The sequence below is a fragment of the Oryzias latipes genome, chromosome 6 (genome assembly GCF_002234675.1).
Source record: "Oryzias latipes chromosome 6, ASM223467v1".
Taxonomy (NCBI): Eukaryota; Metazoa; Chordata; class Actinopteri; order Beloniformes; family Adrianichthyidae; genus Oryzias; species Oryzias latipes.
In genome coordinates, this window is record NC_019864.2 from 19,196,258 (window position 1) to 19,217,626 (window position 21,369).

Here is a 21,369-nt window from a genome sequence, read left to right on the forward strand (position 1 = left end):
GTACTGCATTCTGTTTTGTTTGAATTATTTTTCACTTAACTGGTTACACAAATGATCTAAAAATAGACTATTTTTTATTAGGATATTTTTTAAACAATCATATCAGGGGAATTACAACAAAACGAGGTTTCACTGTCATTTTCTAACGGACTGTTGTGTCTTGAAGGAGATCTGTCAACACTAAGCCCTGATGTCCCTTCATAGTTTTTCTTTATGCATAGTTTTTGTAAATTCCACACCAATCAGACTTATTAACTGAAGTGAATTTGGAGGTTCAATCTACAGTGTTAATGGTCATTAATGAATAAAGTGGGACATTTAATGGGGGATTAGTAACTTCTTTTTAAATTCACATTGGTTTCTTTGTTGTTTTTCATTTATTTTGTCGTTACAATTTACTTTTTATGTCAGAATATTTAATAAATATGCACTGCTAGATTATAGATACTTTATTAACTTTCCTTCTGCTTGCAGTTAAACTATTATGTCAAGGTTGTTTGATCTGAATATGGCTGATAATTTAAATAAAAAAAATAAGAAACACGTTAGCTAAAAGTTTCATCTTTGCACTAAAAATAGCTTTTAATCCATGGTTTGGTAAAGGTTTACTAATATAAACCAAAAATGTGTTAAAGTTAGCAGATGTAGAATAGAATAGAGAGAAAAGAATAGAATAATAGAAATCTAAATAAAACACAAAAAAAAGCAAGTAAAACTTCAAACTAGAAAAACCTCAAAGATTCTGCTCTCCGAAAAAAGTAATTTATGCATAAAGCCTTTGCTGGTGGCAAAGGCTTTATGCATAAAATGAATAAATAAAAAAATAAAATAATAAATAAATAAATAAATAAATAACAAAATAAATCAATAAATAAATACATAAATAAATGTAAGTTCGTCAGTTGCCTAAATATGTAATACACCTACACGAATTAGACATTTTTAAGCAATTTAGATTTTTTCTAAATACGTAATTCATGCTAAGCACTGTAAACGAGTAGACATACCCCCCCCCCACACACACACACACTTTTTTTAAACTACATTTTAAAAATTACAAAAAATTCTGGTATGACTATCTGCACTAGCTGCCTTTACTAAAATGTTAGTCTTGAGGGGGCAAAACTGAACCACTGTGCAAGATGAACTTTTAGTTAAAAAGTTTCCGACACACCGTGAATGCACCATTTAACGCAATGGCGTGGTCACGTGTTGCTCAGATGCGGAAGTGTAAACTGTTTTGCTAAATAAAAAGCTACAGCTATCACCGACAGTCTAGATTGTAATTATTCTTTTAATGAAACTCAACTGTAAATCAAACCAATGGTCAGGTAAGAGGCTAGGTTGTATGACGACGTGGTAATAACGGGTGATGTTCTCAGTTTTTGTGTCGCTCTTTTCCTAATCTAATAATTAGTTTATTTCTTTTTAGGATCATCATGTACTTGCAAATGGTGTTCACAAGGTTTCAGCTAGCCCTACAAAACACCCAAAAAAATAACGCGACGTGTTTGGCAATAAACGGTTGTTGCAACATCATTTCAGCGCCGCTGACTGTCATGTGAGAGTCAAATGAGGATTTATGAATTTTATTTTTTCTTTCAACGAGATGTTAAAAAAAGTCAAATTCCATTTTAGTCCTAAAAAGAATAAAGGCCGTTCACCTGGAACTAGTATAAAGGTTTTGTCCAGGTTATATTTAACATACATTTCTTTGTTAACTCAACTTTAATTGTTTTTATTTAAATTGTTAATATTTCTTTGTGCTAATAAGAGGCCTTAATGCATTCTTTCCTTTGTATCCTAAATTTTACTATTGAATATATAAAGTTAGTTGAAATAGAATAGAATAGAATAGTATAGAGCAACTAACAGTGCTATGGTGTTGCTGTTGTTTTGCAGGATGACACACAGACACTGCCTGGAAGCCCAGGTGTACTCGGTCCCTCTGGTGCAGCCGGACCTGAGGCGGGAAGAGGCTGTCAATCAGATCGCTGATGCACTTCTGTATCTAGAGGCAATTTCCACCGACATTTTTAGAAGGCAAGCCAAAAAACTAACTTAAAAAAAGGGGAAAATCTTTCAAAAGTATGTCAGTTTTGCATACTAATGGACACTAACTTCCCAAAAATTGGTTTTTAATTTCAAAAGTGACTCATTACCGTTACAATATTTGCTGCCACCAACATTGATAGTATTTATAAAAGCAGTACTGAGTGATAAAGCTCTTAAAAAAACAACAACTGTCTGTTGACCTGTTTATTTATTTTTTACCTTGGGTCAAGACATAACTTGAGTTAATGTTTTTGTTATATAATGTCCAAAACAACACATCAATTATTACAATGCATTTTTTTGTCTAACATAAATGGCTAAACCCTTTTAGCACTTAAACAATAATTGGTAAGGATTTCAAATAACTGCATAACCTTCATGCTGGTCCTGCTTGTAGGGTTTCAGAGAGCGTGGAGAAAAACCGCCACCAGCTGCAGAGCGTCTCTGACCGGATCCGACTCGCTCAAGCCAGGGTTGATAAGATTAAAGGCAGTAAGAAGGCCACCAAGGTAACAAAGCCTCATCTTTTTAGATGAAAACTTCTACATTGGAACCATGGTGTGTGACAATTGCAGAAGCAGGTCAAATTGTGTTGCAGGTCTTCTCCAGTGCCAAGTACCCGGCCCCAGAACAGCTCCAGGAATATACATCCATCTTTGCAGGGGCGGCAGACCCTTCCTCACAAAGCTGCTCCAGGCGCAGGATTCAGAGTAAACTTCGGCCTTTTGATGAGAAGGTTCTGCAGGTGAGATGAATGCACAAAAATGTAGATTTCGGTTCAGGTTTTGGCATCTTCTCCCATCATGTGACTGATAAATAGCATCTGCAGTTTCAAGTTACAAGCGTTGCATTGATTTTTGTGGTGCTGCATTCAGAGAAGCAGTCTAACTCACTTAAACTCCGCTGTATCCTGCTGGTTGGAGATTTCCCGTTGTGTTTTTCGCCAGCATGCTTCATGCTATCGTTGGCAAAGAGCAGATCTCACTGTCTCCAGCCGCTGCTGTAACTCTGGCATCTGGAGGGATGTGCGTTTAAGATAAGCCTGAGGGAGAATACCTAATGAGTTTTGAGTAACCATCAAAAGAATCAAAAGTCCTGGTTCCAAGAACGTCAAGTTGTCTTTCCCACATTGAACAAAGCCTGTTTCATCTTCAGGAAGACTTTAAATGCTCTCCATTCAGATACTTGAGGAGGCATTAGCCTCGTTTCCACTGAGCGGTACGACACGGTTTGGAATGGTTTATTCAATTCAGGTGAGTGTTTCCACTCAAAGTTGGACCGTCACGGTGCATTCTGGGTGTAGATTGCCTGCATTGCTTTGCGTCATAGTAGTACGACTACTGCAAAAGCGAAGCTATCAACAACAACAATGGAGTTCATCCAGCATATACAAAGAATTTAACGCTGTTTGACAAAAGATTCCGTTTGGAAACATTGGCGCTGGTTTGGCGCTCTCTTTTATCATAACGACCTTCTGCCAATCAACGAGTTTCTTCGTTTGATGATGGTAGCTCCGCCCTAACCGTTCTATTTCATTTCTGTATGGACCTACAACCCACGGGGTCCCAAAAATTACGGTTCTGTACGGTTTAATGGATCCGTTTTAAAATGGAAATGCTCAACGAGGCTTTAGTGTTCAGCGAGGTCCGTCAAATACTAACAATGTGCAAAATTGAATCAGAACGTAAAAAGAGAGATGTTGGAACCCAACAGGTGTGTACTTGCTTTTTTATAGCAAACAGAAGCTGGTAATAATTCCTACATTTACTTTCAACTTAACTCCTCGAGATTCTTGAATCCCTTTAAACCCTAAATCAGTCTTTTTTTTTTAAAACATTAATGGACACATTTTTTGTTTTTCAACTAGAACGAACTTGTTGATATTGAAAATTATCAGGATATAAAACCTATTTACACTTTAAGATCCACTAGTCTGTGAATGCAAATAAATCCAGCTTTCATTTTCATTGCTTCACTTATCCTCTGCTGCTAAAAATAATTAGGCTTTCTGAGAAAACCCATTCCTGATGTTTCAATATTACAATAACATTTATTGTTTGCCACTGGATGAAAACTTCAGTTATAGTATGAATTTTTTTTATTTTTATATATTTGGGACTTTTTAAAATTATTATTTAAACCTTTCAACGCTTGAGAACCCACCGGGTCAAGTTTAGCTGTTGTTTTTTTACTTTTTTTTTTTTTTTAATTTATATATATATATGTTCTAGTTATGTATTATCATCTTATTAGCCACTGCTTGTTGCTTCTACCTAAAATAAAAAGACAAAAAATGTGAAATTTACTTTTAAAATCCCAGAAGAAAATTGATTTGGGGTTCTTTGGAGCAAAGACTGAAAGGAGCTAAAATGAAGGCATTCCTTTAGGGTTTTTATTTTTATTTTTTTCAGTCAGATCAACAAATCCTGGTTTACTTTTGCACTCCACTGTTGCATACTGTATTGTATGAAGTACTCCAAGCTGCGTTAGCCTTTAAGTTAACTGTGTGTGTTTGGGTACATATCTTACTCTGCAGCATTTTATAACAAACCCCACAGTTTACTCTGAAGCATTTCTGGAAACTTTGCACCAGCTAGTATTATCTTTTCTGCTGCATGAGCTTTTCCTTTTTCTTTTCTTCGTTGTTGCAGTTATGTGTATTTTTGGAGGGGTGTTTGTGTGTCTGTGTTAGTTTGTCAGCCTGGAAGGAAAAGAATAACCCAATCTCACACAAATGCATTATTCAGTGTGTTTTAGAAGCAAGCTCCCCAGTCACATCATTTGGTGTTTCTGTGCTTGTGGGTGTGCGCATCTCCGCACAGAAGCACTTTAGTGGCAGTCGTCATTTGCATCGTTTAGGATTTCAAAGTTTGTAAAAAAAAAAAAATCTAATTTTGACTTTTTGTCTTTTAGGAGAAGTTAATGCATTTCCCATTGTGTGTGAGCAACAAGAAGAAGTCTGAGGATGAGGCAGAGGAAGGACTGGGCAGTCTGCCTCGAAACATCTCATCTGTCAGCTCTCTGCTGCTCTTTAATACCACAGAGAATCTGTGAGTTTTAAACACAAACACACAGACGGATGCTTCTGCTTGCTGCCAATCTGTGCTTGCATGTTTACGCGTGTGTTCTGCATTTAGGTATAAGAAGTATGTGTTCCTTGATCCTCTGGCGGGAGCAGTGACAAAAACGCACACGACACTGGAGACAGAAAAAGAGCAGAAACCCTTCGATGCTCCTCTGTCCATTACGAAGCGAGAGCAGCTGGACAGACAGGTTCTTCAACGACTGAGCACGCTGCAGCTTTGCTGCCGTCAAATGTAGGATTTATCTTGATGAACTTTTTCTTTCCTAGCAGACGGCAGAAAGCTATTTCTATGTGCCAGACTTGGGTCAGGTCCCCGAGATAGATGTGCCGTCCTATTTGCCCGACCTGCCAGGCATCGCAGACGATCTGTCATACAGCGCAGACCTCGGTCCTGGATTTGCACCGTCAGGTCCCATACACATTCCTGAGCTTCCCTCCTTCAATGATGACAGTAGTGCACCTGGTACTGGACTAATGACTTTTTTATTTCACCAAACATGCTATTCAACCTTTAAACATGTATATAATGATGGGGAAAATGGCTTTCATATGTCTTTTAGGAACCCTCCTTCCATTGAATTCTCCATCGCTCTCTCCACCTCCACCGCCTCCTCCTCCTCCCCCTCCTCCTTCCCTTGCTCCTGCTGCTCCCATGGGGGTCCCACCTCCACCACCCCCTCCTCCCCCTCCTCCAGCGGAAAGCTCCTCAGACGTCACGGATGTGCCAAGCTCAGGTGGGTCACGTCTGCACTCGTGTCACGTCAACTGTGGATTCTGTTCGACCTCATTAAAAGTAACGAGCGCTAGCTCAAACTGTGATGCTGCAGGTCGCATGGCAGGCGCTCCCAGCGAAGTGGTTCAGCCATCAGACGGTCGTGCCAGTCTGCTGGAATCCATTCGCAACGCCGGGGGCATTGGCAAGGCCAAGTTACGCAATGTCAAGGAGCGCAAGATGGAGAAGAAGAAGCAGAAGGAGCAAGAGCAAGGTGACTGTTGCAACCGGCATGTGGATCTATCTGTGGAGGAAGGCCAAGTAGCAGAGACCGCTTAGGTTGACATTTCAGACAAATCGTGCATTTTGTGGTACCAGCGCCAAATCTACCATGGATGTACCTCAGGATCTCCTCTCAGAAAAGCTCGTTTGCCACGAGAAAAATCCAAAATGGCAGCCATTTTGAAAGATGGAGGCCTTTCACTAAATTATTAAAAAAAAAAAATTAATTTCGATTTGCCCCAGTCTGAACAATATGGACTGTTAGTGCACTAAATTGAGTCTTTCGCTTTTTTTTTCTTTTTTAAATATTGAACTTTCTTCTGGCAAATGTGATTTTCTGAAACAGATCTGAATGCTAAATCTGGTGCTTGTACCACAAACAGCTGACATTTTGCTGTCAGCCATGTTATTGTGAGACACTGCAAGACAAATTGAAGACTATTGTTCTTCCAACATGGTTTTCAACTTGATCCATTGCTTTTTTTCTCTCTTGAAGTCACATGTTCTACTTTGATGCAAAGTTCCATCTACTCATTTCATTTAAATAATTGATTGAAGCTCATTCATTTAGAAGCTCCTTGTTTCATCTCTCATCAGTTGGGGTGGTATCCAGTGGTGGCGACTTCATGTCTGATCTCTTCAATAAACTCTCCATGCGCAGAAAAGGTACGACAAGACTTGTCTTTTAAATAAAATATTTTAAAAACTGAGGTTTTTGGAACAGCTTTTGCTTTACTTCCTGCTTCCTTCTTTCAGGAATATCTGGAAAAGGCCCGGCAGCTGGAGAGTCCGGTGAGGCTCCCGCAGGTGCAAGTGGTGCGTTTGCCAGGATGTCCAACGCCATCCCTCCACTTCCTGCCCCGCAAACAGCGACGGACGACGACGACTGGGAAGCGTGACGTGACGTGACGTGCGGCAGACAGAACCGACGTTGTGAAAAAGAATTTCTCGTATTGGCAATATTTGTTTTGATTTTTCAATTAAACAGGACAATAGGACAGGACATTTATAAATCAACTTAAAGTTTATGCAAAAGCTCAAAGTCAAACTACAACACAAATGAACATTTTCATTCATATTTTATTTACGGTACCTTTGATTTATCAATGGGTTCTAAATAAAAAAAAAAAATTGTTGTGAAAAATCAAACTGAGTAACAAGAATGCTTTCCATTTCAGAACAATGTGGATTTTGTTCTTGAATTATTAAAACGTCAGAGTAAGATGTGCCTACCTGTGCTGTGCCTGCCATCCATCTACATTTTTAAGTAGTTCACATTAGTAGACCTCATTTAAGAGGACAAGAGCTAACTTTTCTTACTAAGAAACTGGGTCAGTGATAACCTGTGTGCCATGAAAAAACTCTTTATTCCATTGATGAGCTGCATTAGTTTAGAGCTGAATAACAGTGTTGATGACAGCAGAAAATATGTCACCTGAAAAATAAAGAGCATTTATTCTCAAACTGTTGGTTGAAGTGCTCTTTAAGGTAATGATTTCCCCTAAATATCATTTAAAATTTTTATTTCTTAGAAAATTAATTACCGTATTAAAAAAACAAGTGTTTTCTTTCATGAGTCGTTCTGAAAGACCTGCTGCTGTTTCTTCTCCATGAAGAACTAAAAAAAAAAAAATAAGAACAGTCAGTTCATCAAACGCCTTGGTGATAACAATTATCTTTGTCTGTTTTCCTTACCTTGCGTAAGGCAGCAAAAGCGGGACCAAACGTTGCATATGTGCTTGTGCGGCTCCTGATCCAAGCTGGAAGTTTAGAGAGCGTGGCGGGACGAGAGTAACGCCTGTCACACAGCACTACAGAGGAATAGTCGCCACGGTGACGGATAGCTCGACCTATGGAGACAGACGTCAAAGACGGTTTTGTTGATCAAAAATACCGTGACTTCATTTTCTGCATCTGTTGCCATGGTTACCTATGGACTGATTGACAGCCTTCATGCAAAGGTTCTCTACTAGTGCTTGTCCGGGGCTCTTTCCTTGACTGTGAGGCTAAATAAACAACAATTGTTATTTTTTTTCTGTTAAAAAAAAAAAAAAACACAAGAATTTCTATCATAACTTTATGAAACCAGACCAACCAGGTGTTTGTCGAGGTACGACATCTTCTCCTGCAGCTCTGGGGATTTTATGTTGGGATATGGCATTCCAACCATTACCACACACCTGTAATCATACGGCAAAAAACACATTATGGAACAGAAGAAGCTAGTTGACTATATGCAATAAAAACATTCCACACCTGCCCAGGTCATCAGAGAAGTTGATTCCCTCGCTCATCTTTCCGCCAACCACAGAAAAAAGCAACGCTCCGGTCAGTCCACTGCTTTCCTGAGCGCACCTCTACGATCAAAGAGGAAAAGTGCTCAACATATAAATCCAAGATACTCGGTCTCACATTTCAGCGGTTTCACTCAGTTACCTGGATACAACGGGAGAACTCACTCAGCACATGCTCTACCTGGTTGGGCTTTTTTGGCTCCTGAAAGATCTAAGAGGATGTTGGTGTTAGGTTTAGATGTGCGTTGACATTTTCTTGACATTTAGCTGATGGTACCTTCTTCTTATTGGACAGTCGGGTTAGGGCACCGCTGGCCTCCCAGTGACACATTATCCGCCTTAAATACTCATAGGAGGGGAAGAAACACACAACCCCACCGGGGACCACGTTGCATATGTTGGAAAGAATGCGGCCGGTCTCGTCCATCTGTCAGCAAAGCAGGCATGAACGATGTGATTACTAGCCACACAACTGGGAGCAGAAGAAACAACTTCAAATCACAAAGTGTCTTCTTTTACCATGCATGGTAAATCCCTGCTTTGAAAAGTAAAATCCAGCTCCTGGCCAGATGGACCGCTGCACATGACGATGGGAAGAATGTTCTCCGGGGGAATAACGTGACCTGACAGACGAGGACAATGACAGCACATCAGTAGAATGTGAGAGGCTTTACGTCATTTTATGTTTGGTTTTTACATTTTAATGCCAAACTGCAGTACAGCAGCACTGGAACCAAATTTACTGTGATAGATGTAATAATATGGATGTTTACTTTTGTTTTATTGATGCATTCATTTTTTGACTCCAATTCCCTTTTGTCGTATCAGAACTTTAATTTAATATTAAATCTGCTATGAATGTATTCTGATATAAACCCCATTTAGATCGATTAATAGAAAATCTTGCACATAGAAAAAGTATGACTTACCGCAGGCAAACTCCACGATGCGCTCCTGTCCCACTCCAGCAGAAAGCAAAAGCTCTTCTTTAAAGTCTGAAACCTACAACATTTTGTTTGTGTGATTAAAACAAACAGAACTAATCAGTTTGATTTTGTTTGTTCAAATCCATCTCACAGGCTGCATGGTTCCTCCAGCAATGATGACGGATCTGCACTCCTTCAACACCTCAGCAAAGTGGACCGCTGGATTCAGCAAAAGGAACTTGATGCTGCTTTCCGACAAAGTGCCTAAAAGATTGAAAAATTGTAATTTTACACATAAACTGTGCATCAGTCTGTGATCTCCAGAAAGAATAATACCTTGTCTGTGCACCAAAACCCGGCCATCAGTGTTGCTGTTGGTGAGAGCCATGAAGAAGCCCTCGATTTGCATCATGGGAGATGCAGAGAGCACTTTCTCTGCCTCAGCTGACTCCTGCAGGTCTGGTTGGGGAACTACACACAGGGAATATTCCTTTAAATCATTTTAGTGACAAAAAACACATTAATAATGTATTTATTTATTACATTTTTTAGATACATGATAATAGGACAAAAAAAGACTTTGTTCAAGTGAATTCCATGGACTAACCAGATGCAGAGTTCTGGTTGCTTTTTAGGGTCTTTAAGTAGTTTAGTAACCCTTCTGTGCGTCGGTTCTCCTTGTTTAAGGTGTTCTGGGTGTGCAGCGTCACACCTGAGCCGGCGTACTTCTCCACAAACCCGCTGAGCTGCGTGAACACACAACAGGTAAATGTTAACAATGGAAAAGACTCAGAAGTAAACGTCTTCCTAAAGAAGAGGGAGAAGTGCATATGAAACATCCAATGCTCACCTTCCTGCTGATCATGCTCTTCTCAAAGTATCTTTGCAACTACAAAGTGCGAGTAAAAAAGTGGATGTAGACTTTAGTTTGTGGTTTGAAGACATGCATGGGAGACATGATTTTTTAACTGTTTTAACCACCTTAAACCAGTTTATGTTATCAATCTCAGCCTTGAAGAGAAAGTTGTTGATGGTATGCATCTCTGTTCCTACAAGAAAAACAGCAGGTTAGAGATTTATGCATCGATATGCCTGTTATGTTAAAAATTGACTAACCTGCTTGTGTATTTTGACTCTGGGGGTTCTGTCCAACTTTACCTGCGCAGAAAAAAGTCAAACATTTTCAGCAGAGTCTTAAAATACAGAAATCACCGTCCAATATCCAAAACTGAGCTGTTACAAACTAACTGCTGTGTTTCACCTCCCAACACTCGGACCAGCCTTTCGATGGCAAAGAGAATCTGTTTGATGTACATCAGGTTCTTTGCCTTCAGTCTGCTCCTGATGTCGAAGACAAATGAATGCAGTAAACAAGTGGAAAAATACAGAGTTTGTGAATTAAGTCTGGTGTGCAAAACTTACTTGTAGCGGTCAGCGTACTGAGTAAGTTGGGAATATGCCCGGCAAAGCTGCAAAAAAAAAAAAAAAATCAAACATCCCAAAATCTAGAAGACTAAATAGAATGTATTTGAAAAAGTTGGTCACCTGCGATCCATTGAGCTCTGAACTATGAATGCAGGAGAGAGTGTCGCTAAGATTGTGAGCTTCATCTATTATCACCACCTGGCCCTTCAGCTGGACCCCTGCTGCTCTTCTGGTAGCTTCATGAAGTACCATCTGATATGGCAAAACCACCAGCTGCACAAAAAGTAAACAACTAAAGAGTTTATCTTCCAGAGGAACAATCCTCAAAAGTTACTTTATAGCATATGAGAATCCGCACAAATTGTCCTTGAAAATACATTTACTTATTTCAAAGTTATAAATGTAAACCTTACAGCAGACAAGCGGATATGAAGCAAGCGTGAAAAGCAAACACTGGAACTGGACGTTGAAATGACTCCTTACAGTTGCGGCTTCAAGGAGTTGAAACAGCCCTAACACTTGATTGGAATAATGAAATGTCTCAAACGCTCTACTTTAGACATTATTCAGAAAAAAATTAAATTATTTACAATCAGGCATAACAGTTAAGATTTATTTAAGTAATGTTTTGTAAATTGCCTGAATTAACAATGAAGTTTAAAAATACTAGTATCTGGTGTATTTCTTCAAAAACTAGCAGTGATCCTATGGTAAATGTAAATAAAAGGGACTTTTTTCAGACAAAGTTCATTGTTGGCAATCATTCTGTGAAGACTCACTCATCCAGAATGGTTCCACAGCAGAAAAAGTTTGGCCCCCGCAAAACAGCTCCAACTCAAATAACTAAGTCAAGATTACCTGTTTCTTTTTTCCCCCGTTTTTCTGTTAGAAATCCTGATAAGAGCTTAAACAAACTTGGCACAGACATGAACAACTGGAGATGAATGGAAGTGGTTTACCTTTGCAGGAGGGATTGCAAGGCGTGTGGCATAATATGGGCACGAGTGGATGTCTTTGCCCACTTTTATCAGCTGCTCTATGTCATAGACTGTTCCCAGAACTTCATCTCTCATCTGCTGCAATGCAGAGGCTTTGTTGAAGGGACACACGCTCTTCGCTGGACCTCGTTTGCGTTTTGCACCATCTTCAGGACGCTGCTTTTCTACAAAATGAATTTTTTGGTGTTGGTTATTTTATTTTTTACTTTTTTTAATCGTACTACCTTTTCACCATGTACTGCACTATACACAAGCATCTATATAATGACCAAGGTAATGGAGCCAAGTGATGCCAACAATGCATGGGCACATACCATGCTTGTTTTTCTGCATCTCCATGCAGCGGTCATTAATGCGCTGAATGCTGCCAAGGCGTCGCACCTCTTCATTAATGCACAGGTTCTGTTGAGCACAATGTCATATCAAATCCATTTATTTGTACAGATAAATACAAGGTAAATAAATGTGTAATGGGAGTTTTGTCTCTCTTTACTCCTATGTTTTTTTGAAGCTGTAAGCTGGAGGAATACCTGTCGTGAGCCCAGTGTGACCAGACTGATGTCCTTACTGAAGGGGCTCTTTTGAACCTCGTGGACAAACTGGGCCAGCTGAGAGTGAGTGCGACTGCAATAGTAGATCTACAAACACAGTTGGCAAGTGAGCTTTACCCTGTTGGAGTATTAAATTATAGAAAAGTAGGCTTTTTCACACACATGTATACCTTGGTCACATGTTCTTCAACTAGCTCATCTTCTTCCTCATCATCACGTCCGAGTAATCTGCATATGCAAACACATCAAATATTTGAGTTTTATAATGGCATTTCAGACATACTAGTTACTGACTGGGTTTACCTGCTTCTGCTCTTTGAATCATCATCACTCTCATATTCTGCAACAATATGCTCCTCATCTTCTTGATCTTCTGGTGCCTCAGCTTGATCCTCTTTGCTGAGCTGAAGTAACTTGAATGCTTCTTCATCTTCATGGCTCTACAAATCCATTTAAAGTCCTTAACTTATTCAACGGATATGTTTTCTTAAAGTCCAACCCCAATTATCTTCTATTTTAAAAATGTTCCCAGTGGTCTATCAAGTATGATTATCCCAAAATCAAAAAGCCCTGTGTCGTTTTCTAGGACGTGGTTTCTACAGAGCAGCAGGAGTTCATTAGAAATTCACCTCTGAGATCAGGGTGGGACTGTTAGTGCAGAAGTAAGCCCGCACTCATTTCCCATGATCTCTTCGTTTACACTCCCTCCAGCTAGCTTACAGCTCCTCAAAACCCCAACCTAACATTAGCGGTGCAACAAAAGTGATTAGCAAAGCCAGAGCTATTCAGCCATACAATTCTGAGCCAGATACCAGCTCAGATGAGGAAAATAAGAGAAATCTTGATTGGAGTGGGTCTTTAAAGAATGAAACAGCCTGTGACCAAAGTGCTTCTGTAAATATAGCTTACCTTCCTTTTAAGAGCATACTTAAGCTGAGCATTATTTCTGATCATTTCTAACCGTTCTTCTCTCTTCTTCCTCTTTAAGTCTTCCTCCTATTATAAAAGCAAGAGTTACAGTCAGCAGGTTTGTAGATTTTAATCGGAAATCTACATTTAAAAAGTGCATTTCTCTTGTTCACCTTCAGTTTGGACACCAGGTCTCGCTCAGCCTTCTTTTGAACAAAGTCAGTGATCCAGTCTGGCTCTGCCGAGGAGCTGGTGGAGGAGGACTGTGCAGCTGAGGTGGAGAGAGCTGCTTCTCCTTCCTGCAGCAGAGCAGCGGCCTCCTGTATCGTCTTCTCTTCATGATCTCTCAACCAGCTCAAAGCTCCACATATCAGGCTCAGTGACTTGCCCTAGATCAACAGCATTTCCATGAATCTAAACTGAAGTTTTTAGGTAAATTGAGCTCGTTGAGATTGTTGTTTCACATACCGTTCCAGTTGGACTTTCGAAGATGCCAACTTTGCTTTGGTCGAGTGCTCTGTAGAGGGCTTGCATAAACTGCTCCTGAATATCATAAGGCTGGTAGGGGAATGGAAATGTGTCCCTGCCCTTTTCCATGCTCCTAATGTTCTCTGAGGATCATAACAATGGTCAGATACGATCAATGACAACATTCAATACAGGCAACTCGAAATATAAAACTGAAAATGTTGTAGTAAATCTTTCTAAACTGAGTAGTTTTATATTGATTACCGGTACTAAAACTAAAAGCTTATGTGGATCATGTACAAGCAGCTAACTTCAACAAACCTGGAAGCTACAGCGACAACAAATAAACTTCACACACAGTTAATATAACGACATTAATGTTTTAAATTTTACTTAAAAAAGTTAAAATATAAAACTAGTACTTAAATGGAGTGTACTTACCGTATAATGCTACCTATCTGCTCTCAAAGCTACACTTTCAACTACGCGCCAATAAACAGAAGTGGTCACAGACTCTGGCCAATAGGAGGCGAGCTGAAAAGGGGAGGCTATATTTAACTCGTTGGACTACATTTGTGGTCGGAGCTACTCTAGTAATTTCCAAACATTGTCCTGTCTCAACACTTTATTTCGCAAATTACAAAATGCTTTTGAATTGCGATAACTTTATTTATGTCAGAGTGCAACAACATGGATTTTCCTATGCCCCAATTTTAGCACCGCCTTTGTGGAATGTACCCGTGTGAAATAGAACAACCCCAGCGAGCGTCCCTCCCCCTTCTCTCATACTGTCTGGAAAGTTCTCTGCCCTTCTAAAACGCTTGTCAGAACCCGTACTGCCAGACAACGTTAACGGAAAGCATCCCCGCTCAAGTCCAGTCAGCTAGTTTGATACGTTTGATTAGTGGTAGCAGGTTTGGTTGCTTTCAGTTTCACACGGAAACGTGTATAGTTTAATATTAGCTAGAAAGCTAAGAGTTTGAGCGACGCATGTTAGCTTGACATTAATTTGTTGATAGTCGGCTCCTTGTTTGTGCACTTGGCGTGGTTTGAAGTAACCGTAGCTGTAGCCACCGTTGCTACTAACTAGTGTCAGTCAGTGGTCTCAGGTTTTGCTGCAAGTCCGACATTTGTCTAAAAATGACCGCAGAGGAGCAGTCAAACGAAGGACAGCACGCGATCCCGCTGGAAGGGGAAGACATCACACCAAAGAAAGATGGGGGTGTTCTAAAGGTAAACGGGTTTGTAATAAAGATCTTAACTGAAGCATATTGCTAGGTTAGCAGGCGCTTTTGGCTAAGCTAACGTTAGCCTATTTATTAACGTTTGAGTTCAAACATATTTTCTGCAATCAGTTAGTGAATGTTCATGGTCAGTGAGAGCACAGTAAACATTTATCTTAAGTTTATTCGCAGAAGTTTTTGTTTGATGGTTTTTCTGGGAATTTATTGTTAGGTTATCAATTATATCGATCATGCAACCTAATCCAGTTCTAGAAAGGTCTGGAGCCATGAGCTGTTTTATAGAATTAAATGGTAGATTATATGCACAACCAGAACACTAAGCCCACCAGATTTAATTGTTAAGATTTGCGAGCCCACTGTATTTCAATAAATGAGGATTAAAACAAATTTACAGCTGCATTCATGGAGATTTGCTTTTGTTTTCGCAGGTTATTAAGAGGGAAGGTACAGGGACTGAACTCCCCATGACTGGTGACAAAGTGTTTGTCCATTATGTGGGGACGCTCTTGGATGGGACACACTTTGACTCGAGCAGAGACAGAGGAGAAAAGTTTTCCTTTGAGTTGGGCAAAGGTTGGTTTCTAATCTTCTACCTGGCTGCAAAAAAATAAATAAAAATAAGTTTCAGTATCATGTGTTGTTGGGCAAACTCTATTCTATGATTATTTTACTGTATTTGCTTGCTCAGAAAGCCTCTTTTTAGCGCATACATAATATTTACATACCATCATGGGGGTTGACAATGTTGTTTTTGCTGCAAAAAATGTATTCCTTAATTTAATCATTTTTGATTGGGAATGTGTGACATTTTGCTGAAATCAGATTTACTTTAGTAATCCAGAATCCAAACTAATGAACATAATATACACTTAACTTGTTGGATGTATCTGTCGCCCCACTCATTAGGTACTGGTGACTCCTTAACTGTTAATCTAGAATAGGAGGACTTTAACCATTGTTATTTCTGGAGATAAAAGCTGGACAATTCATCAACTAAGGTTAAATGATTTGTTGCTAACAACTGTACATCACATCACGTCACATCAGTGCATTTTTGAATTTGTTTTGGACCAGGTAGTGAATACTTGCCTATTGCTATTGTGCAAATAGTTCAGACTGTATCATCTAACTTTATTCAGGTCAAGTAATAAAAGCATGGGACATTGGTGTGGCCACAATGAAAGTAGGAGAGTTGTGCCAACTTGTCTGCAAGCCAGAGTATGCTTATGGATCTGCAGGCAGCCCACCCAAGATACCCCCAAATTCCACTCTTGTTTTTGAGGTAAGTTTTTGTATGCATAGAGTTCTGGTATTGCATTAGAGACAAGCCACATAAATGTACACGTCTGCTGGAAACATTCAAAAATATTGGGGCGTTTAAATCTACTGTAATGACTAAAATAAATTAAAAGCCAGTAAATACTTTTTCAAATTCTGTCAGGTATTCAGTGGTAATAATCTCCAAAATGATCTTGCATAGTGTTAGAAAAACAGAGAACTCAAGGGTATGTATTAATCATTGAGATTATTTTTTTCTACTCTCTTTTAGGTTGAACTGTTTGATTTTCGAGGAGAAGATATAACAGAGGATGAAGATGGAGGAATCATTCGACGTATTATCACTAAGGGGGAGGGATATTCAAAGCCAAATGAAGGGGCTACTGTTGAAGGTACATCCATCTGAATTGTTTTTTTCCTCTTTTCTGATTAATATAACATTGTACACCTAAATTGAACTTGATCTTGATCTGTATTTATTGAAAGTTTGATTAAATACTGGAAACTGTATTAGGACTAGTACCATAGTGAGTTAATCTTATACAAATTTTAACTGGCTAAAAGCAAACAGTTGCATTTAAAACAATATTTTTTCTGTGAAATTCCAATAAATACAATGATATCCAATTAGAATAGTTTTTGAGGTCACGTTTTACTTAAATCCCATATTTGCTGCATTACTCAGTTGTCTCACAAAGTTTTTACTATATAGTGAACTCCTTTCTTATGTTAAATATTGAACGTAGTTATCTTCAATTAATTTGTATTTTTAATTATTTCTGTGTTCAATCTAGTCCCATTCAGAAAACATTAACAGCAATGTCACAGAAAAATGAGATGTGTTTACCCATCATTCCCAAAGCTTTACACAAGTCGGTCACACAGTAAACCTATGAGAGTGACCCCACCTGACCTGCACACTTCTATCCCCTCTCAGTCACTGTGCAGGGTACTCATGATGAACGCATTTTTGACGAGAGAGAACTGAAATTTGAGATTGGAGATGGAGAAAGTTTTAACTTGCCAGCTGGGTTGGAGAAGGCTATCATGGCCATGGAGCAGGGCGAGGAGGCCTTATTCACCATTAAGCCTAAGTATGATTACATATAATTGTAAAGACTGTAGTTCTTCAGTTTCAGTTTTCTTAAAATGGCCAAATATTAGACTATAGTGTTGTAAAGCCAGTTTAATGCAGTAACGGTTGTAAAGTAGCTTATAAAATTACCAGTTCTAACAATTTGTATGACAAATGTTTTCTACACTATAGATTATAATTGTTTGTTTTACCTATTCTTACTTTAGGTATGGCTATGGTAATGCAGGGAATGCAAAGTTGAACATTCCTGCTGGAGCAACACTGCAGTACAAGATTAAACTCACGGCCTTTGAGAAGGTAAACAGATCTGGATTATGTACTGCATGTTCTGCTTTTCCTAAAACTGCTGCGTTACGAGTACTTTCTTACAAAAACAGGCAAAGGAGTCATGGGAAATGAACACACCAGAAAAGTTGGAGCAAAGCAGTATCATCAAAGAGAAAGGAACACAATATTTTAAGGTACTTTTTTTTTTTTTTTTTTTTTTTTTTAAGGAGCACACATTATTCCTGGAATCAAACACCTCGTGATTCTTTGATGTTCTGCAACCTGTCAATTCATGTACCACAGGATGGAAAATACAAGCAGGCATCTGTTCAGTACAAAAAGATAGTTTCATGGCTGGAACATGAGTCTGGTTTGTCAGAGGAAGATGAGAAGAAGGCGAAGACGTTGAGGCTGGCTGCACATTTGAACCTGGCCATGTGCTACCTTAAACTTCACGAACCAAACCAAGCTTTGGAAAACTGTGACAAAGTATGGAAATGTATCATTTTGAAGTTACTTTGTGTTTTTTATTTTCTTATGTCTACATTCTACCTGTCTGTTGATTATGTTTACATGACAAAAAGACCACCTCTATACTCCATTGACAGGCTTTGGAGATGGACGCCTCCAATGAAAAGGCCCTGTTTCGAAGGGGGGAGGCACTTTTTGCTATGAATGAGTTTGACAAGGCAAGAGATGACTTCCAACGAGTAGTTCAGCTGTATCCTGCCAACAAGGCTGCCAAGAGTCAGGTACGACATCACCAGAGAAGATCCAAACTTTTCATCTATTTCCCTTTACAGTTTTTCTTTAATAAACTTAAGATAAGAGAGAATTTAAGATGGAAACATCTAAACCTAAACTAAGATTTGATGGTTTGGTGCTTTTTTTGAAATCACAAGGTACTAAAACCTGCTAGCCTCTTATTGTATATTAGATATAGGTATTATATTATTTTGTATTAGAGTTACTCTACCATCCACTGTAACAGTATGTGATACTATTTGAAAAATTAATTTTCAAATCATTAAAATTGTGTCCTTTCAAAATCTTAATTTGTAAGAAAATACCATTTCTATTAATACTAGGTTTTATACATGTTTATCAGTGTGCTGAGTATGCTGTATTTTCATACACTCACAAAAATTAACTATGATATCAGACTTGGTTTTCAAAATGAATTGTAAAAAATTTCTGTGCAATCAATGCGAAGAAATGGTTTGCAGAGAAAAGTTAAGTAGATTGTCTAAAGTTGTGCAAATGTTTTATTTTTTTTATTACATTACAAAGTTAGACAGCCTACTCCCATCTGAAATACCTCATCCTTTGCATCAGCAAGTTGAACTTTTAGAACAACACTGAGTGTTGCATTATTGTTTAGTTTTACATTAAGAGATGCCAAACGTTTAACTTGTTTTCAAAACTGTGGCAAGTTATATTTCTTAAACACAAAAAAGTCATGGAATAAGGAAAACAGTTTCAATTCAAAAAAGTTGGAGATAATGAGTTACAATTATAGTTTGGATTGTGTGGTACTTTACATGTCTGAAAATGTTAACCTTGATGCATGTTTTATCTTTTCAGGTCATGCTCTGCCAGAAACGTCTGAAGGAGCAGCATGAGAAAGACAAACGCATTTATGCCAACATGTTCCAGAAATTTGCAGAGAGGGACTCGAAGGTAATTATCTATTTCGTACAATAACCACTAGAGGGCATAACTAGCCTGTCTTTATGTAGTCAGAGACATGAAAAAGTTCTAATGTGGTTTCTTCTTTTTGGAGCAGAAAGAAGCAGGAAAGGTAAAGAGTGACAACAAGGAGAATGGAACTGAGGAAATGGAGGTGGAGAATGGAGAACAGGAAGTTGCAAGTGAAGCAAAAGCATAAATGAAGATCCATATCCCTGTGGTTCAACTGTATTTAGACTTTTGTAACTGGGTATTCAGGCCACCAATGTTGAAAGTGTGGTTGTGTGTATGCAGAACGTGAGAATGAGTCTGATAGCGAGCACTGACCCTAGTGCGTCTTTCTCCATGTCTAAGCTTTTTGCTGTGGCAGCTAGCTGAGTGAGTGGAGCATCCTCAGCTGACGGCCCTATGGGATGGGAATTTCATGGATTAAATAGTCACCACCTTAACTCCAAACCTGTCAACTCACAGCTTTAAACTGTGCATGTTATTTTCCCCAGCATTCTAGGTATAAACAAGTCTATTGCAAATGTAGAATTTCCAAACCCTCAACTGTGAAGGGCTATACTTTTTTTCTGTCTTGAACCCTTTGTTTATTTGATATGTTCCTCCTTTAGCCTCTTGATGGGCCTCTTGATCAATCCCTGAAGTTGCGACTGTTTGCATAGTTCTTAATTTTAAATGTTAGTGCCTGTGTGTCCAAAAAGTGTGTATACTTAAGAAGCACTGTGGAGAGAGGCATGGTGGAGAAACTCAGTTTAATCCCTGGGATTACAGGACTGTTCTCATTTTCTCTGAAATATTCATACTTCTCCTTCCCCTTTCTGTTATCGTGTTTGTGCTATTGATCTTCTCAGAGATATCAACGGAAAATGTTTTCAAGCAGCTACTGTAATATTTGTGAGTTTATGCTGAAAAGTTGAGGGAAACGTTTCTCAGCTTATAAAGAAATCTATGAAAATGTGCATATACAGCTTATTACAGAAGTCAGTTAGGAACAATTATAGAAAGAGGTTCATTTTAATATTCAGGGTCAAGTTGAATCAAATATCCAACCCAAAGTTGGGTTTATCCTTTGGGGGAACGCTCACTGGTCGCTGGATTCTGACAAATAAGAAACGTAACTTGCAGATTTCTTTTTTTATTTTGCATAATGCTTTTTTATGTTAACAGTTAAGTTCTCCTGTATTTTTCTGTGTGTAATTTGTACACTTAAAAACGTTTGAAATCTGTGTTTACACTAAAAATAAAGAATAAGAAATTCATGTGATGGTTGAACTTTGTGTGAAAACTATTTGGCATTTATGCTAATGCATTCCAAAAGGATTTTTTTAGTGCATCATTTGGTTGTTTAATTAGAGGCACCACTGGATCTCATTTTCACTAAAATGTTATCATGGCGTTTTTCCCCCCTCCCAATAATGATGCATCGTTCATTGTACACCAGCCTCTTCCTATCCAACAAGTTTTTCTTCAATGTTCGTCTTCCATGATGACTGCAAATTTTTCAGGGAAAGGTTATGTAATGAATATACATTCAAAACAATCCAGTTCGGCACGTTCAGAACTGCAGAATGCTTTAAAAATAAGTTTTAAAATTATGGTTATCCTACATTTGCCACAATGTGGCTATAGGAAATAAAGCTTGAACATTGTATGACTCTTTCTGTTTTTAAAATCTGGGGAAAAATTGACAAAATAGCTTTTAGCTACATATTTCTCCATTTGGTTTAGGACAGAAAAAATACGCTTAACTCGTTAGAAGGTAGAAAGAAGTCTACTAGAAAGAATTCACTCTGGTCCGTCAAGAAACAGTTCTTCCTAATAAAACCCACGGAAAATAAAGTTTTTTTTTTATCCCCCTTTGGATTAAGCTACCAAAAACCCTTGCTAACACTTTTGACGGGAAACGGTCAGATACGGTAAAACAATCTAGAAAAACTCGTAAGGACAGGAGTAATTTTACCGATTTTTACAATGTTATTTTCCTCGTAGGCGGGTTTGGGGCGAGGGGTTGCTGGGAAGCATTTCTGTCGCCAAAACCTGCTGAGTACAGGTAAGCCACGGGGAGGTGGCGTTACCTGGTGGCT

General features: G+C 38.7%; 3 protein-coding genes across 6 annotated transcripts; 2 read left to right on the forward strand and 1 right to left on the reverse strand.

Annotated features, from left to right (window-relative positions):
* The first annotated feature begins 1,192 nt into the window (after positions 1 to 1,192).
* Positions 1,193 to 7,593, forward strand: washc1 (WASH complex subunit 1). 2 transcript variants are annotated; one of them, XM_011476157.3, is made up of 11 exons: positions 1,193 to 1,331; positions 1,903 to 2,043; positions 2,453 to 2,564; positions 2,654 to 2,800; positions 4,969 to 5,105; positions 5,193 to 5,328; positions 5,408 to 5,603; positions 5,701 to 5,874; positions 5,968 to 6,126; positions 6,732 to 6,800; positions 6,891 to 7,593. In XM_011476157.3, the coding sequence occupies exons 1-11, from the start codon at positions 1,324 to 1,326 to the stop codon at positions 7,031 to 7,033; spliced, it is 1,422 nt and encodes a 473-aa protein (XP_011474459.1). In that variant the 5' UTR covers positions 1,193 to 1,323; the 3' UTR covers positions 7,034 to 7,593. The 2 variants fall into 2 exon arrangements, with proteins under 2 accessions (XP_011474459.1, XP_020559735.1); XM_020704076.2 differs by having other exon boundaries at positions 1,195 to 1,331; positions 5,411 to 5,603.
* ddx11 (DEAD/H-box helicase 11) lies at positions 7,483 to 14,380 on the reverse strand. Of its 2 annotated transcripts, XM_023955871.1 has the most exons (28): positions 14,147 to 14,380; positions 13,706 to 13,848; positions 13,411 to 13,626; positions 13,238 to 13,324; positions 12,632 to 12,768; positions 12,499 to 12,556; positions 12,308 to 12,415; positions 12,092 to 12,179; positions 11,739 to 11,941; positions 10,900 to 11,052; positions 10,777 to 10,823; positions 10,616 to 10,695; positions 10,471 to 10,512; positions 10,336 to 10,403; positions 10,205 to 10,243; positions 9,962 to 10,100; positions 9,691 to 9,825; positions 9,506 to 9,618; positions 9,358 to 9,430; positions 8,948 to 9,051; positions 8,706 to 8,855; positions 8,571 to 8,639; positions 8,391 to 8,491; positions 8,230 to 8,314; positions 8,065 to 8,140; positions 7,830 to 7,984; positions 7,679 to 7,752; positions 7,483 to 7,569 (listed from the first exon to the last, which is right to left on the reverse strand). In XM_023955871.1, the coding sequence occupies exons 2-27, from the start codon at positions 13,832 to 13,834 to the stop codon at positions 7,705 to 7,707; spliced, it is 2,703 nt and encodes a 900-aa protein (XP_023811639.1). In that variant the 5' UTR covers positions 13,835 to 13,848; positions 14,147 to 14,380; the 3' UTR covers positions 7,483 to 7,569; positions 7,679 to 7,704. The 2 variants fall into 2 exon arrangements, with proteins under 2 accessions (XP_023811639.1, XP_023811638.1); XM_023955870.1 differs by having other exon boundaries at positions 7,483 to 7,752.
* Positions 14,381 to 14,483: 103 nt separating this feature from the next.
* Positions 14,484 to 20,544, forward strand: fkbp4 (FK506 binding protein 4). Of its 2 annotated transcripts, none has more exons than XM_023955873.1 (11): positions 14,484 to 14,938; positions 15,378 to 15,522; positions 16,089 to 16,231; positions 16,499 to 16,619; positions 17,165 to 17,321; positions 17,530 to 17,620; positions 17,701 to 17,784; positions 17,894 to 18,079; positions 18,199 to 18,342; positions 19,175 to 19,270; positions 19,374 to 20,544. In XM_023955873.1, the coding sequence occupies exons 1-11, from the start codon at positions 14,846 to 14,848 to the stop codon at positions 19,476 to 19,478; spliced, it is 1,365 nt and encodes a 454-aa protein (XP_023811641.1). In that variant the 5' UTR covers positions 14,484 to 14,845; the 3' UTR covers positions 19,479 to 20,544. The 2 variants fall into 2 exon arrangements, with proteins under 2 accessions (XP_023811641.1, XP_023811642.1); XM_023955874.1 differs by having other exon boundaries at positions 19,377 to 20,544.
* The last annotated feature ends 825 nt before the right edge of the window (positions 20,545 to 21,369 follow it).